The sequence below is a fragment of the Portunus trituberculatus genome, chromosome 46 (assembly GCF_017591435.1).
Source record: "Portunus trituberculatus isolate SZX2019 chromosome 46, ASM1759143v1, whole genome shotgun sequence".
In the NCBI taxonomy this organism is placed as follows: domain Eukaryota; kingdom Metazoa; phylum Arthropoda; class Malacostraca; order Decapoda; family Portunidae; genus Portunus; species Portunus trituberculatus.
The window spans coordinates 10,504,650-10,521,557 of record NC_059300.1 but is presented as its reverse complement, the minus strand read 5'-3'; the positions used below and the strand labels follow the sequence as shown (position 1 = coordinate 10,521,557).

General features: G+C 41.1%; 1 protein-coding gene across 1 annotated transcript in view; it reads left to right on the top strand.

Moving 5' to 3' along the window:
- LOC123520273 (G-protein coupled receptor dmsr-1-like) overlaps window positions 1-16,908 on the top strand; it is an 84,917-nt gene that overhangs the window by 29,103 nt on the left and 38,906 nt on the right. Inside the window, exon 2 of the mRNA XM_045282416.1 lies at window positions 11,300-11,551. Within this exon, the coding sequence (XP_045138351.1) occupies window positions 11,300-11,551 (252 nt within the window). The remainder of the gene's footprint in view (window positions 1-11,299; window positions 11,552-16,908) is intronic.

Sequence of the window (16,908 nt, the reverse complement as noted above, 5' to 3'; positions counted from 1 at the left end):
AAAGAGGTGCTAAAAATTAACTACTCGTTTGTAACTTTCCTTTTTTTCTCTTTTTTTGGTCACTTCCTAATTGAAAAATAATAAGAAACAGTTATTTTTTCCTCACAATGTCTCTTTTTTTCGGTACACAAACAGCATCATCAATAGTAAATAAATATGTACCTGACTGATCTTGGTCATATAAACGGTGAATAAATCAGGTATAGCAAGAACTCACAGATGTCTTCCATAATCAAAGCAAATTACCTTAAATGCTCCAGTCTTTCTAACCACCACCCTCTTCAAAACGAAACCATCAACACATCAATAGAAAATACACTAAAGAAAGGAAAAGCATTATACTCACTCCCAAACAGCTGGATGGTGTGTGGCTCGTGAAAAGAGTGAATGGCAGGCGTGAGTGAGTGAGTGGCCTGCAATAAAGAGATATAGATACACAATTAGATAAGTGAAAGTGGCTGCCCACAGGTGGCGAAAAACACAAACTCCCCCGATAGTGCTGTGATAGATTTGAGTAGGATAATGTTCTTTGATGTATACATATCTCTCTGTTTATATTTAAGTGCAGGCTTTTTAAATATCAACATAAAAAAAAAAACGTGTTGCTTTAAGCTTCTGTAATGTAGTTTAAATAAAAAAAAAGATAGATAGAGAGAGAGAGAGAGAGAGAGAGAGAGAGAGAGAGAGAGAGAGAGAGAGAGAGAGAGAGAGAGAGAGAGAGACAGACAGAAAGACAGACAGACAGACAGAGGAAGGTTATCACGACCGTCATTGGCACGGTATTAAAACTTAAAACTGACAAACAAACGGACACACACATAAAAAAAAAAAAGACATACCAACCATTTGAATAACACTACAAAATTGGATAAGAGGGAGGCAAAGGATTATGACACAAGAGAGGAGAGGAAAGACAAAGAAAAAAATTACTTGAGAATTTATTTAGTGCACCATAGCAAACACGCAATACTTCATAATACTTCATAGTACCTTAGCGGCCCCAGACACTGATGAAGGGTGAGAGAATAGAGAAGATGAATAAAACAGAGTGAGATGAATAAAACTAAGGATATGTTAGAGAAGAGAGAGAAACACGAAGAAGAGGATGAAGATGGGACAAGAAAGAGGGGAAGGATGACGATGGAGGCGATGATGAGGAGAAAGATGAAAATGAGGATAAGAATGAAAAGAAAGAGGACGATGAGGAAGATGATGAAGAGGAGGAGAAGGATAAAGAGGAGGAGGAGGAGGAGGTCAGTATTTCTCCTTGAGCAAATATTTTCCTTCCCAAACGACGCTGTGTGAGTAAATGGAGGAGGAGGAGAAGGAGGAGAAGGAGGAGGAGGAGGAGGAGGAGGAGGAGGAGGAGGAGAGATGGAGGGAATAATCCAAGGGCCAGAGGAAGAAAGGAGGAAAAGAAAAAGGGACACGGAACAGCTGACGATGTAAAGGTGAAGCTGAGGAAGAGGAGGAGAGAGGAGGAGGAGGAGGAGAAGGAGGAGGAGAAAGAAGAAGAGGAGGAGGAAGAGGAGGAAGAGGAGGAGGAGGAGGAGGAGGAGGAGATCATGTTCACAGTGGAAAGGTAGTAAAAGTTTTGAGAGAGAGAGAGAGAGAGAGAGAGAGAGAGAGAGAGAGAGAGAGAGAGAGAGAGAGAGAGAGAGAGAGAGAGAGAGAGAGAGAGAGAGAGAGAGAGAGAGAGAGAGAGAGAGAGAGAGAGAGAGAGAGAGAGAGAGAGAGAGAGAGAGAGAGAGAGAGAGAGAGAGAGAGAGAGAGAGAGAGAGAGAGAGAGAGAGAGAGAGAGAGAGAGAGAGAGAGAGAGAGAGAGAGAGAGAGAGAGAGAGAGAGAGAGAGAGAGAGAGAGAGAGAGAAGAGAGAAGAGAGAGAGAGAGAGAGAGAGAAGAGAACAGAACAAAACAGAAAAAGAGAGAGAGAGAGAGAAGCTAAAGGCAAGATAGTGTTAAGATGGAGAGAACACGAGATAAAGAGAAGGAAGGGAATAGGTAGGAGAAGAAAAGAAAAAAATGAAGACAGGGAGGAAAGGAAAAAACATGAAATTAAAGGATCAATGATACAATGACGCAAAGGAAAAAAGAGAAGGGAAATAAAAGAAAGAAAATGTGAAACAGTTTTATAATTGTTCAACACCACAGCAACTCTTTTAAAAATACTCGTTTCTGGTTTTATTTTTTATCTTATCCATTTATTTATTTATTTATTTATTTATTTATCTATTTTCTTTTTCTTTTGACGTTGATAAGTAGCGATTAACCACCTTCAATACTGAGACGCATTTTTACCATAAATTTTGGATATGATTGCACGATTTTATTTGCATTAGGAAGGGTCTATGGAGGTCAGAAAATTAATGGCCAGAGTCTTTACTATTTGAATCCCCCTACATAAGTTTCTGAAGCTGTATAAAATCCCTTAATAGTAGCCAGAATGAATATGAAAACTCGGCATTGTACTGAAAGAGTTACGCTCATCTTCCTTTTAGTTTACTTTTTTTTTTTTTTTTTTGACGCGAGGAGGAAACTGCAATACAAGACAAAAATAAAACGAAAAGGAAATTAATAAAAAAATGTGTAAAACCGTAAAAAAAAAAAAACAATACCTCTCACATAAAAGAACATGAAAAAAATATAAAATGAGAATTGGCTTGTGAAATTGTAGCAGGTAGGAAAAACAATCTTAGAATTAATATAAAAAAAAAACACTAGAGAAAACTGACTTGTGAAACTGTAACACGTAGAAAAAACAACCCAAAATTGACATAAAAAATAATAGAGACTAACTTGTGAAACTGCAGCTCTTTGAAAAAAAAAAATATATGAAATTAATAAAAAAAAAAAATACTAGAAAAAATTGACTTGTAAAACTGTAACAATTAGAAAAAAAACAACATACTGTGAGTAGCAATGTTCTCTGGTCACCACAAATATCGGAGACCAAATAGATGATAAACCGGATTCTCGTCTCGTGGGGTGCCTTCCTTATAAATGGCACAGAATACTCCATAAATCACCAATACAATCGAGATAAATCGCCCTTCAAAACCAGCCAGTAATCTCCACCAGAGCTTATTCAGTGTAGAAGATAAGATGATACGTTTTGGAATTCAACTCTCCTTCTATATATCCTTTCCTTTTCTCTCTCTCTCTCTCTCTCTCTCTCTCTCTCTCTCTCTCTCTCTCTCTCTCTCTCTCTCTCTCTCTCTCTCTCTCTCTCTCTCTCTCTCTCATAATCTTCCTTTCACTGTAACTTTATTTCCTCTATCTCCTTTCCTCCTCATTTCCTTTCTTCTGCTTTTTCTTTTAACTTTTCTCTCTCTCTCTCTCTCTCTCTCTCTCTCTCTCTCTCTCTCTCTCTCTCTCTCTCTCTCTCTCTCTCTCTTGCTTCTGATGAGTCAATTTCTTTGCCAATTCAGTTAAGTATTACAGTTTTCTCTTTCTCTCTCTCTCTCTCTCTCTCTCTCTCTCTCTCTCTCTCTCTCTCTCTCTCTCTCTCTCTCTCATATTCAACACAAACTAAAGAAAAAAAGGAAAGAAAAATAAAGACAAACACGCTTTCACCACCACCACCACCATCCCTACTACCACCACCACCACCACCATCACGGATCGCCTCTAAATATATCCTGACCTTAAAGACCTTCAGGAAATCTTTGAAGTCACGCAATACTCGAGATATAGGTTATGCACTGAGAGAGAGAGAGAGAGAGAGAGAGAGAGAGAGAGAGAGAGAGAGAGAGAGAGAGAGAGAGAGAGAGAGAGAGAGAGAGAGAGAGAGAGAGAGAGAGAGAGAGAGAGAGAGAGAGAGAGAGAGAGAGAGAGAGAGAGAGAGAGAGAGAGAGAGAGAGAGAGAGAGAGAGACAGACAGACAGACAGACAGACAGACAGACAGACAGACAGACAGACAGAGACAGACAGAGAGAGAGAGAGAGAGAGAGAGAGAGAGAGAGAGAGAGAGAGAGACAGAGAGAGAGAGAGAGAGAGAGAGAGAGAGAGAGAGAGAGAGAGAGAGAGAGAGAGAGAGAGAGAGAGAGAGAGAGAGAGAGAGTTAGCATTCATCGTAAAAAGGCAATTATGAGTGTTTTCCTTCTTTCACTCCTCCTCCTCTTCATCCTCCCCCTTCTCCTCCTCCTCCTCTTCCTCCTCCTTCTTTTCCTCTTCCTCACTGTTCAAATTAACCAACACCCCCCCGAGGCAGCTTCGATCGGCGTGGCTCACTGGTAAAGAGGAGTGTACTAAGAGTGGCCAGGAGAGAGTTCGATTCCCTGCAGCTTCTCTTTCCTTTAATCCTTTACGTCGACTCATTTTTTCTCTTTTCTTTTATTTCGAAACATGCGGGGTTCGACTCCTCCTCCTCCTCCTCCTCCTCCTCCTCCTCCTCCTCCTCCTTTTCGCCATTTTCGTTATCATCCGTTTTCTTTACCTGTTTGCTAATTACTGCAGTCTTCCCTCTCCTCCCTCACTCACCCCCAACAAACCAGCTGGTGTTGTTTTTGTTATTGTTTGTCGTTTATTGTTTTTTTTTCATGTTCCTGCGCATTATTTTGTCTTACCCTTCCTCTTCATCATCTTTATTATCTCTATCATCCCCAGAGAGAGAGAGAGAGAGAGAGAGAGAGAGAGAGAGAGATTTACACAAAGGACTGCAAAGGAGAACAAGCAACAAAACCCCTTTATGTCTTTCGTAGAACGTTTGACTACGCAAACTACTCAAAGAGGGACAAAACAAGGAAAGAAAAAAAAGAAAAAGAAAAAGAAAAAACTAAAAAAATATGGAAAGCAAGAGGAGGAGGAGGAGGAGGAGGAGGAGGAGGAGGAGGAGGAAAAACCCGTGACATGATTTTAATGGAAATGTCTACGCACTCCAAAGTAGCAATTTTCTATTCTAAGCCAGCCGTGGAGCGAAGTTTGATGGTGAAGAAGAGTTTTGCAGTGGAAGGTGGAAAGTGGAAGATGGAAGGGCGGCACGGCAGGCAGAGGGTGAAGGTTGCAGGTTGGACGAGTTGAGGTCTGTGTCATCTTGCGGGGAAAGGGATAAAAATGAGTGAGAAGGAGGAATAAGGTGGATCAGATGAAAGAGATAGAGATAAGAGAGACAAAAGAAAGAGAAGCATAGTGAAGGTAGAAACAAAAGAAAACTGTTTAAGAGAAGAGATAAAGATAATGAGAAAGAGAAAGAAAAAAAGTTACATAATGCAAAAAAGAAGTAAAGGAAGAATAGAAGATGATCAAAAGGGGAGACAAGAAGGTGGTGAGGTATAAAAGGAAGAGAAAGAAAGTGAAGATTAGAGAAAGAGAAGAGTGTGGGAGGAAAAAAAAGAGGGAGAAAGAGAGGGAAGAGTGAGGCGAATAAGGACGTAGAAAAGGGAAGCTGAGGGAGAGAAAAACATAACAAGCAAAAGAAACTTAAATTTGGTGAGAAAAACGAAAGATGGACACGTAATATGAAAGCAGAAGAGGAGGAGGAGGAGGAGGAGGAAGAAGAAGAGGAGGAGGGGGAGGATATGAAGGAAGGAGAGGAGACATAAAGGAGGCATAAAAGGCGAGAATATTGAGGAAACCGAGAAAAAGAAGGGAAAATAAACACGATAAGAAAAGAGGAGAAAAACAGACGAGCGTGACAAGGGCGTGACAGGATGACAAGTCTCAGGGAAGGAAGGAGGTGACACGCAGACCACGGCGAGGATCGAGGCCAAGGTGCTGCTGAGGAGGAGGAGGAGGAGGAAAGAGGAATGGATGACTTTGTTGTGACGCTGAACCCACTGAGGAAGAGGAAAAAGGAGGAGGAGAAAGAAAATAAGATGATGATGATGATAACGATGATGATGATGATGATGATGATGATGATGATGATGATGGTGGTGGTGGTGGTGGTGGTGGTGATGGTGGTGGTGGTCAACAACAACAACAACAACAACAACAACAACAACAACAACAACAACAACAACAAATACGAGAAAAAGAACAGGAAAAAAAACTATCATCATCATCATCATCATCAACAACAACAACAAGAGGAGGAGGAGAAGGAGGAGGAGGAGGAGGTATTGAGTTTCCCTTAGGGCGTCTCTGTAAAACCCGGAAGCCGAGGTAAGCACTGGAGAGTGTTGAGTAATGCCCTAAATGGAATCTTGGCTGGGTAATGGACAGCTTAAAGGCAAGACGAAGAGAAGGAGGAGGAGGATGTGAGAAAAATAGAAGAGAAAGAAGAGGAGGTAGAGGAAGAGCATACGAAAGAAGATAATTATATAGAGGAGGAGGAAGATGATGATGATGATGATGATGATGAGGAGGAGGAGGAGGAGGAGGAGGAGGAGAGGAGGAGGAGGAAGAGATGAAAGAAGACGAAGGTTGAAAAAATACAAGGTGGAAGAGAAGGAAGGGAAAAATATAGATAAAAAAAAAAAAGAGGAAATAGAGTACCGTTGTAGCGAAGTGAGAAAACTGAGATGGACTTTTACTGATCTCAGATATTTTGTTGTGTTGAGATTAGTGTTATCATTATTAGCTTTCTTTTTTTTTTTTTGTACGTGTATATACATAGCACACTTACTCTTTTTTCTCCTCCTCATCCTCATCATCATCATCATCATCATCATCATCATCATCATCATCATCATCACTCCCTTCTTTCTCTTCCTCGTATTTCTCTTTATTTTTCTTCTTTCATCCCCTCCTCCTCTACCTCCTCCTCCTCTTCCTCTTCTTTTTTTCTTATTCTTATTTTTCTTCCTTTCTTTTTCTTCTCTTCTTCTTTTTTTTTTTCTTCTTCTTCTTCTTCTTCTTCTTTTTCTTTTTCTTTTTCTTTTTCTTTTCTTTTCTTTTCTTTTCTTTCCTTCTTCTTTTCTTTTCTTTTTCTTCTTCTTCTTTTCTTCCTCCTCCTCCTCCTCCTACATCTCCTCCTCCTCCTCCTCCTCCTCCTCCTCCTCCTCCTCCTCCTCCTCCTCCTCCTCCTCCTCCTCCTCCTCCTCCTTCTCTTTATATTTTCTTCTTTCATCTCCTCTTCCTCTACCTCCTCCTTCTCTTCCTCTTTTCATTTTTCTTATTCTTATCCTTATTCTTCCCTTCTTCCTTCTCCTCCTCTTCCTCCTTCTCATATTTCTTTTTATCTTCCTTTTCTTCCATCATTTCTCCACATTCTTCTCTTCCTCCTCTTCTTCTTTTTCTAATTCTTATTTTTTTATTCTTCCCTTCTTCTTGTTGTTCTTCCTCCTCGTCCTCCTCATCAATCTTTTTTAATCGAATTTTTCCTTGCTGCTCTTGTAGGCGACATTTGCTCTTATTAAATTTAATCTTTTTTCCTCTCTTCTTTTTCTCCTTATTTCTTATTTCTTCCTTGTTTTCTTCTTATCATCAGTAGTATCGCTCTTTTCCCAGTTCTTCTTTCATTTATTATTTCATTAATCCCCTTCACTACCTTCCCCTCATCTTCCTCACTTTTTCTTACCTTTTTTTCCATCCTCCTTCCTTTTCTCCTTCTCCTTTCTTAAGTTCATCCTCATCCTTGTCCAATTCCTCTTCTTTTCCTTCCTTCCTTCTCATTTTTCCCCTCGTTATCCTCTTATAGATTGTTCATATTATCCTTTATCTCCTCTCCCTTCCCCCCTTCCTTCATCACACCCTCATCTTCCACCATTGCCAGCAAATAGCCGTCTTTATCGAGGCGCCAGGAGGGATGCACAGAGCCGGCCGATCCCTCCCTCTCTTCCATTCCTTTCCTTGCTCCCAGGGCCTTTCCGTCTCTCGCCCGCCAAATGAGACTTCCTTTCTGGTGCCCCCAACTCAATGGTCAATCAAACCGTCAGTCAGTCAGTCAATCAGTCATTTCAGTTAGTTAGTTAGTTAGTTGGTTAGTTGGTCAGTCAGTTAGTTAGTCAGTCAGTCAGTCAGTCAGTGAGTTGGTCAGTATTTTTTTTTTTTAATGAACGTGTTTGTGATATCAATATAAATTCGTTTACTTGTGCCAGTTTTGTTGATTTGTTTTCTCTCTCTCTCTCTCTCTCTCTCTCTCTCTCTCTCTCTCTCTCTCTCTCTCTCTCTCTCTCTCTCTCTCTCTCTCTCTCTCTCTCTCTCTCTCTCTCTTCTTCTTCTTCTTCTTCTTCGCTGTCGTTATTTTTTGTTTCTTGTTTCATTCTGTTGTCTTTTTCTTAGGTTCTTCTTCTTCTTCTTCTTCTTCTTCTTCTTCTTCTTCTTCTTCTTCTTCTTCTTCTTCTTCTTCTTCTTCATTGTCGTCTTCGTCATCGTCGTCGTCTTCGTCATAGTTGTCGTCTTTCTTTCAATCTTCTTCCTTGTTCTGTTCTTTTTATTCTTTCTTCTTTTCGTTGTTCTTCCTTTTTCCTTTTGTTTTTTGTTGTTTACCTTCTTCTTCTTCTTCTTTTTTCTTCTTCTTCTTCTTCATTATCATCTTCTTCTTTTTCTTCTCCTTTTTTTTCTTCCTTTTTTTCATTTATCTCCTCCTCCTCCTCCTCCTCCTCCTCCTCCTCCTCCTCCTCCTCCTCTTCCTTCCCCAACCTCCCCTGTAATTCCCACCTTTGTTCTCACGTTTCTGCTATTACATCCAATTAAACTGAAACTCTTTGTATCCGCGCTTCCTTTCTTTCATCTCCCCATCCACGTCTCTGTCCCGCAATGGTAAAACAAACTTATAATCGGGAGAAAAATATTAATTGCTGCTTGAAAGTAAATTAAGCTGCGAAGTTTTATGTGTGAGTAGACTTCAGTCCGCGAAATGTCTCTCTCTCTTTTTCATTTTCTGTCTGTCTTTGTATCTGTCTGTCTCTGTTTGTGTCTATGTATGTCTCTATCTCTCTCTCTCTCTCTCACACACACACACACACACAGAGAAACAGAAAAACACACAGGAGAAAATATAGACAAGAGATAAATGGTACAAATAGACAGACAGAAGCAAGTGTCTGACGAACAGCACACGCGGACCACTTAATGAACGAGGGAAGTGATACACAAACACGGAAGCGACAGGATGGAAAATCTAACTAATAGAAACATAACAAGAGAGAAAGAGAGAAAGAGAAAGTAAAAAGAGAAAGAACTCAGGTTAGATGGGAGACGAGAGAGAGAGAGAGAGAGAGAGAGAGAGAGAGAGAGAGAGAGAGAGAGAGAGAGAGAGAGAGAGAGAGAGAGAGAGAGAGAGAGAGAGAGAGAGAGAGAGAGAGAGAGAGAGAGAGAGAGAGAGAGAGAGATTTACACCTCCTCTTTATAGTTCTCTAGGGAATGTCTTATGGGTCCTGGTGGCTCCATATTCTCTTTAATGTTCCTGTATTTTCTGATTAGTTTCCCAACATTACCTTGGACCAGCTTACCTCTGCCTGAGTGTGGCTAAGTGTACCTAAGTGTCCCTGGGCTTAATCAACCCTTTAACCATTACCAACAGGTTAAAAAATCACCAAATCACACACTAGCTTAGTTTTAATAGAGTGAATAGCGTATAATTGATTTGAATGGGTAATTTGGTGCTTTGTAACTGCGTGTCTTCGTAATGAAAGGGAGGAATAGGGAGATAACCTTTGCCCCTTTACCTTTGCCTCTTCTCCAGTGGTTAACCCCTTCAGTACCGGGACACATTTCTACCTTGAGATTTGTGTATCATTAGACCCTTTTAGTAACATTAGGAAAGGTTTATGGACGTCAGAAGATTAATGGCCGAAGTCTTTACTGTTTCAATCCCCCCACATAAGTTTCTGAAGCTGTATAAAATCACCAAATAGTAAGTAGAATGAATATAAAAACGCATCGTGGTACTCAAGGGGTTAACACATGCCACGTAAAAATACAAGAAAGGGTTGTAGAATTTCACACAGTACATATTAACTTCCGAAAACTTGATAAAGCATGAAATAGAAGTAAAATATTGGTTGATACTAAAAAAACTAAATAAAAAAAATAAGGCGCGCGGTACTGCAGTTCTTATTGTTGTATTGGCGGCCGTGTTCTTGAGGAGAGGAGAGGAGTCGCAACTCACTCAGCTGTGCATCTTTTCTTTTTCATCCCCGTTCCCTCACTCAATTAAGTGTCTTTCGTATTACCTTCCATTTCTCTCTCTCTCTCTCTCTCTCTCTCTCTCTCTCTCTCTCTCTCTCTCTCTCTCTCTCTCTCTCTCTCTCTCTCTCTCTCTCTCTCTCTCTCTCTCTCTCTCTCTCTCTCTCTCTCTCTCTCTCTCTCTTTATTTTGAGGACCAATTCCTATTCATCTAATTTTTTTTTCTCAATCTACGTAACTTTATCAATCTTGAACCCATTATCAATTCATTTCTATGCCTTGATTAAGAACCATGAAGACTTTATTAGTAGTAGTAATGTAATATCGCCACCAAGTACGACAACAACAACAATAATAACTAAAACATAACCACCACCACTACCACCACTACTACCACCACTACTACCAACAACAACAATGATAACAGAAACCTAACCACCACCTCCACCACAACCACAACCATCACTTCTACCACTACCACCACCACTAATAACAACAGCAACAACAGCGTGACTCCAGCAATACAAGCAAGAGTGACGCCCCCTGTACTACCCACTCGTGTCGCAGCTTTACCTGTCAGTGTCACTCTGAGTCACACCTGTTGGCCTGTCCTGCACGTCTGAACCTGTACTCACTCCCTCTCTCTTTTCTCCTCCTCCTCCTGTGCATGTGTGTGTGTGTGTGTGTGTGTGTGTGTGTGTGTGTGTGTGTGTGTGTGTGTGTGTGTGTGTGTGTGTGTGTGTGTGTGTGTGTGTGTGTGTGTGTGATGAGGTTTGCATGCTGTGGTGAACATGGCGAGTTGTCCTTCCATAGTAATCTATGCAAATCTATTTAGACTTCCCTGGCGCACGTCCCTTCAATTTCTGACACATACACACACCTTCCTCCCATCTCTCTCTCTCTCTCTCTCTCTCTCTCTCTCTCTCTCTCTCTCTCTCTCTCTCTCTCTCTCTCTCTCTCTCTCTCTCTCTCACACACACACACACACACACACACACACACACACACACACACACAGTACCTCAGGTGTACACTTGTTAGAAAAAAACAAAAACACTCCCTTTCTTGTTCAGCCACTTCCTCAGGCGTTTATCAATAATCAAAATTCAGTTAAAAGAATAACAACGTCCTTCTTCCCCTACATCTACTCCTTCAGGCATTCACCGATAAGACAAAGAAAACATGTCCCTCTCTCTCTCTCTCTCTTCCTTCCTTCCTTCCCCTACAGCTACTCTTTCAGGCATTCACCGATAACACAAGTAGAAACACGTGATTTCTTTCTCCTTCAGGAGGTGCACGGGTACCTAGCACTCATGATCTGCGTGCTGGGGGCCTTCACGAACGTCCTCAACATGGTGATACTGACGCGGCGGGAGATGATTAACTCCACTAACACCATCCTGACGGGGCTGGCGGTGGCAGACTTCCTGCTGCTGATTGAGTACAGCTTCTACGCCGCCTCCTACATCAAAGGCCAAGACTCCATGTTCGATAGCTACGTTCACTCCGTCTTCATCCTCTTCCACGCTCATTACACGCAGGTGAGCATTTCGCCAGTATTCAGATACGTCTTCCCCTCTCACTACAATTTTCCAAGGCCACAAAGACCACTAGTCGGGTTTTCAAGATAGTTTCTCCTATTAATAAACTAGAAATCTTACTAATCTATCACCAGAACCATAAAAATACTCTTAAAACGCGAGTACCTTCATTTGGAGCCTCTGGAAAGCAGTGATGGTGAGAGAGCAAAGTGTTTCCGAATACTGGCATTTGTTAAGCCCTTCAGTACCATGACGCGTTTCCATATTCTTTCTGCTTACTATATGGTGGTTTTATACTGGTTCAGAAACGCATGTGGGAGATTGAAATAGTGAAGACTGTGGGCATTAATCTTCTGATCTCCATAGACTTTTCCTAATGTCAATAAAATGGTCTAATCGTACATAAATCTCAAGGTAAAAATGTGTTCCAGTATTGAAGCGTGATGTGCCTCCCTCGTGTTTTTCTTTCTCTTTTTGTTATCCATGTTTCTTTGTTTCTTCCTCTTATTTCTTCATCTCGCTTCTTATTTTTTCTTTTTCCTTTCTTTTCATGTCTATTAGTCCTATTTTTGTCTAATTTTTGCGTCTTCTTGGTCTTTTCTTTCTTTTCTTTCCTCCTTTTGTAATCTACGTTTTTTGTTCCTTCCTCTTATTTTTTGTACTTGAATTAGTTTTTTTCCTTTTTCCTTTCTTCTTCATGTGTATTTTTCTTATTTTTGTCTTTTTTGCGTCTATACGTCTTTTTGGATTTTTCTTTCTTCTTTCTTTCTTTTTTTTTTGCTTTTCATCTGTGTTCTTCCATTCTTCTTAAAGTCTCTCTCCACTTTTCCTTTTTTTTTTTTTTTTCTTCTTTCCTTATTTCAATCCCTGTATTTGCTATGCCTATCTATATTAGCGTTTAGTCTCTCTTCACCCTTTCCTCCTCCTCTTCTTCTTCCTCATCACCACCATCATCAGTAGTCCTCCTCCTCCTTCTCCTCCTCCTCCTCATCATCATCCTCCTCCTCCTTCTCCTCCTCCTCTTCTTCTTCTTCTTCCCTACTCTCTTGACACATTCTACAGCACTTTAGGGACACTTTTTAATCTCCAAAATGCTTCACTCTATTATTTTTCCTGCACCTTCCATTATCTCATCCCTTTCCTTCATACCCCTCTCCTCCTCCAGTCCTCTTTTCTCTCTAACATTCCTTCATCACCCAATCCATAAGTCATTCCGTCAGTTAGTTAATCAGTCAGTCAGTCGGTCAGTCAGTCAGTCAGTCAGTCAGTCAGTCAGTCAGTCATTCAGTAAGTCAGTCAGGCATTCAGTAAGTCAGTCAGTCAGTCAGTCAGTCAATCTTCCTCGAATACTTAATATTGTGCTGTTTCCTCTCTCTCTCTCTCTCTCTCTCTCTCTCTCTCTCTCTCTCTCTCTCTCTCTCTCTCTCTCTCTCTCTCTCTCTCTCTCTCTCTCTCTCTCTCTCTCTCTCTCTCTCTCTCTCTCTCTCTCTCTCTCTCCAAGCCTCTCACTTTGTTAAGGTGCAAACTCTTATGTTATTTTGGTAAACACTATTCTCCCAAACGCTCCAAAATAAGCTTCCCTCTTCTCTATAGCTCTCTCATCCTCCTCTTCCACCTCGTCCTCCTCCTCCTCCTCCTCCTCCTCCTCCTCCTCCTCCTCCTCCTCTTCCTTCTTCCTCAATATTTCGCTACCTCTTTTCCGTTTAATCTCTCTCTCTCTCTCTCTCTCTCTCTCTCTCTCTCTCTCTCTCTCTCTCTCTCTCTCTCTCTCTCTCTCTCTCTCTCTCTCTCTCTCTCTCTCTCTCTCTCTCTCTCTCTTTCTCTCTCTCATCTTTTTTCGTTCATTTAATTGTTTTACATCAAGGAAAATCTTACGTCAGCGTGAGAGAGAGAGAGAGAGAGAGAGAGAGAGAAACCCCCAGATAACACACCTCAAGGGAGAGAGTAAGAGAGATGGATGACGCGAGCTATATCAATATAAACTCAAAGGCTTTTCTCTCTTCCATTACTCACATATCTTCGTTATGGTCTATTTAATCATCGTCACTTCCTCCCCCCACCCTCTATCCCCCCCAGCGGACACATCCACCGTCCCTTTGTGTGTGTGTGTGTGTGTGTGTGTTCACCCTGTACACGTGCCTTCCCAGTTCACTTTATTTCACTCTACCTCACATTTTCCATCCCGTTCATCCATTTTGTTTTTCTTTTCGTATTCCTGTTTGTTTTCCTTTACTTAACTTATGTACAATACTTCTTCGTACGTAGCTTTCATTATTCTATTCTTTCCGCTGTTTTGTTTTCCTTTCCTCTGTGATTAATCCGTTAACTACCATTACGGGTTTCCATATTCATTCTGGTTACTATTTTGTGATTCTATACAGCTTCAGAAACTCATGTGGGGACTAAGATAGTGAAGACTCTGGCTATTCATCTTCTGACCTCCATAGACACTTGTTAATGTCAATAAAATGGTCTGATCATACACAAAACTCAAGGTAAAAATGTGTCCCAGTACTGAAAGGGTTGATTAGTAACTCACTTTTCACTCGCCTGCTCTATAAGTGGCATCGCCGCTCATGAGTTCCTCCTCGTCCCCATTGCGGTGTTTTCGCGAGGCTAACTCAATTTGGTGCTCCATCCCACGCATGTGAAAGGTACACACTGATAATACGCCCTCTTGTCTCTTACCTGTGTACCCATTTCGTTACCTGTGTATTTATCTACTATCTTAAAAAGAAGCAAGCAAAAAATACGCACCTTAACTTACGCACTTTAACGTGACTTGAACCTAATTTGATCTAAGCCAATCTAACTGTCGCTCAATAAAAAAGTATACACGTGCAGCATTATACCGCCTCACAAGGGAATGAGGAAGGTTTCAAGACATGTATCCCATTCTTTTGGCTAAGTTTTATGACCTTCTTCTTGGGGTCCTTTATTCTTATTCTCAGTTTTTGTTGCCCTTCCCTCTTGCATAGAAAACAAACTTGGTGCAAAATAATCTAGCGTTACCGAAACTAATATGACTTTAGCCTAATGTGATCTGACATGACGTAAATCTAACTTTGAGTAACCTAACTTGATCTAATCTAGCTTTTAACCTCACTTAATATGATCTAAACCATACTAACCTAACTTCAACTTAAACTAACCTAATTATAACCTAACCTAACCTAACCTGACCTATATCTACCTTAACCGAACCTTGTCTAAACCTAACTTCACCTAACTTGCCTTAACCTAACCTAACCTAACCTAATCCAGCCTAACTAATCTACGAGAGAGGAGTTCATAAGATGCATGTGTTTTTTTTAACTATGCCTATGTTGTTTGTTTGGCGTGTGTGATTCTCTATTGCCTTTTCTAGTTTTTTTTTTTATTATTGATTTTTTTTTTGGCTAAGTTCTAACCATACAGACTCACAAAACACCCCCTACAAACAAGAAGACTACTTACCCTAACTCAGCGCGCTACACATTCCTTCCCTTCCCTACTTTTTTTTTAATTTTATTTGATATTGCAGAGGGTGTCCATCGAACTGCACACCCCCTCTCTCTCTCTCTCTCTCTCTCTCTCTCTCTCTCTCTCTCTCTCTCTCTCTCTCTCTCTCTCTCTCTCAATTTTGCTTAACATGCCTCAAAATAAAACTTCTGCGTATATCTTTTAATAACACTCTCTCTCTCTCTCTCTCTCTCTCTCTCTCTCTCTCTCTCTCTCTCTCTTACATTAAGGTCACGTTTAGCCAGACTTTTGGCGACAAGAAGGAAAGAAAAGGAGGGGAAGAAGAAGACGTGTCATTAGGAGGAGGAGGAGGAGGAGGAGGAGGAGGAGGAGGAGGAAAGGAAAAGAAATAAAAAGAACACCAGTAACAACAACAACACGAAGGAAATTATTCAAGATAGAAGTGTGAGAGAAGAATAATAATGAAGGAAATGAAGGAGGAGAAAGAGGTAGAGGAGGAAAAAAAGAGAAGGAAGAGGAAGAAAAGAGAAGGAGAAGAGAAAGATAAGGAGAAAGAGGATGAATAAGAAGAATAAGTCCATAATAACAAAACATTTATACCACACACACACACACACACACACACACACACACACACACACACACACACACACACACACACACACACATACACACACAAAACGTTGCATAGTGGTGTCATATTCTCACTTACCACTGACCTTCGTTACTGCCCAGGACACCATAACACTTAGCTGAACCGAACTCTTAATTGAATGTCCTGATAGCTACGGCTTGAAAAAAAAAAAAAAAAAAAAAAAAAAAGGAAAAAGAAAAAAAAGTGAGCGTACATGTTTGTGTGTTTGGGAGAGGACTATGAGGATTAAGGTGTGTGTGTGTGTGTGTGTGTGTGTGTGTGTGTGTGTGTGTGTGTGTGTGTGTGTGTGTGTGTGTGTGTGTGTGTGTGTGTGTGTGTGTGTGTGTGTGAGTCTAACTATAATCATACTTGTCAACTCGTAAACATGCAGCAAAGTAGTGAATGAGTAGGAAAGGAACAGTGAGTAGGTGTGAAAGTGTATGTGTGTGAAGAGAGTTTGAAAGTGAATGTGCCTATGTGCGTGCGTGTGCGTGAGGTGTGTGTGTGTGTGTGTGTATGTGTGTAAGTGTAAACATCGAACCCCCTCTATACATCAACTTATCAATATCAAAGCAGTGAGGTTACAAAGACCACAATTAACTCCTTCAGTACCATGACGCGTTTTCCATATTCATTCTGCTTACTATTTGGTGATTTTATACAGCTTCATAAACTCATGTGGGGATTTAGAATAATGAAGACTGGCCATTACTCCTCTGACTTCCATAGACCTTCCCTAATGTCAATATAATGGTCATACACAAAACTCGTAAAAAATGCTCCCCAATACTAAAGGGTTAAGGAACAAGAAAAGGCCATCAGGTTACCAGAGTTCAGTGATCAGTGTTCCAAGCGAGCGACCCACACAAGGTCAGGTGCAGGCAAGAGACGCAGATATGGGTGGCCTTGTTCCGGGATACCACCTGGCTATACCTGGCTTTGATACTTGGTGCTCTCTCTCTCTCTCTCTCTCTCTCTCTCTCTCTCTCTCTCTCTCTCTCTCTCTCTCTCTCTCTCTCTCTCTCTCTCTCTCTCTAGTTTGGTCTGTGCGTGTGTGTGTGTGTGTGTGTGTGTGTGTGTGTGTGTGTGTGTGTGTGTGTGTGTGTGTGTGTGTGTGTGTGTGTGTGTGTGTGTGTGTGTGTGTGTGTTTTCTCTCTCTCTCTCTCTCTCTCTCTCTCTCTCTCTCTCTCTCTCTCTCTCTCTCTCTCTCTCTCTCTCTCTCTCTCTCTCTCTCTCTCTCTCTCTCTCTCTCTCTCTCTCT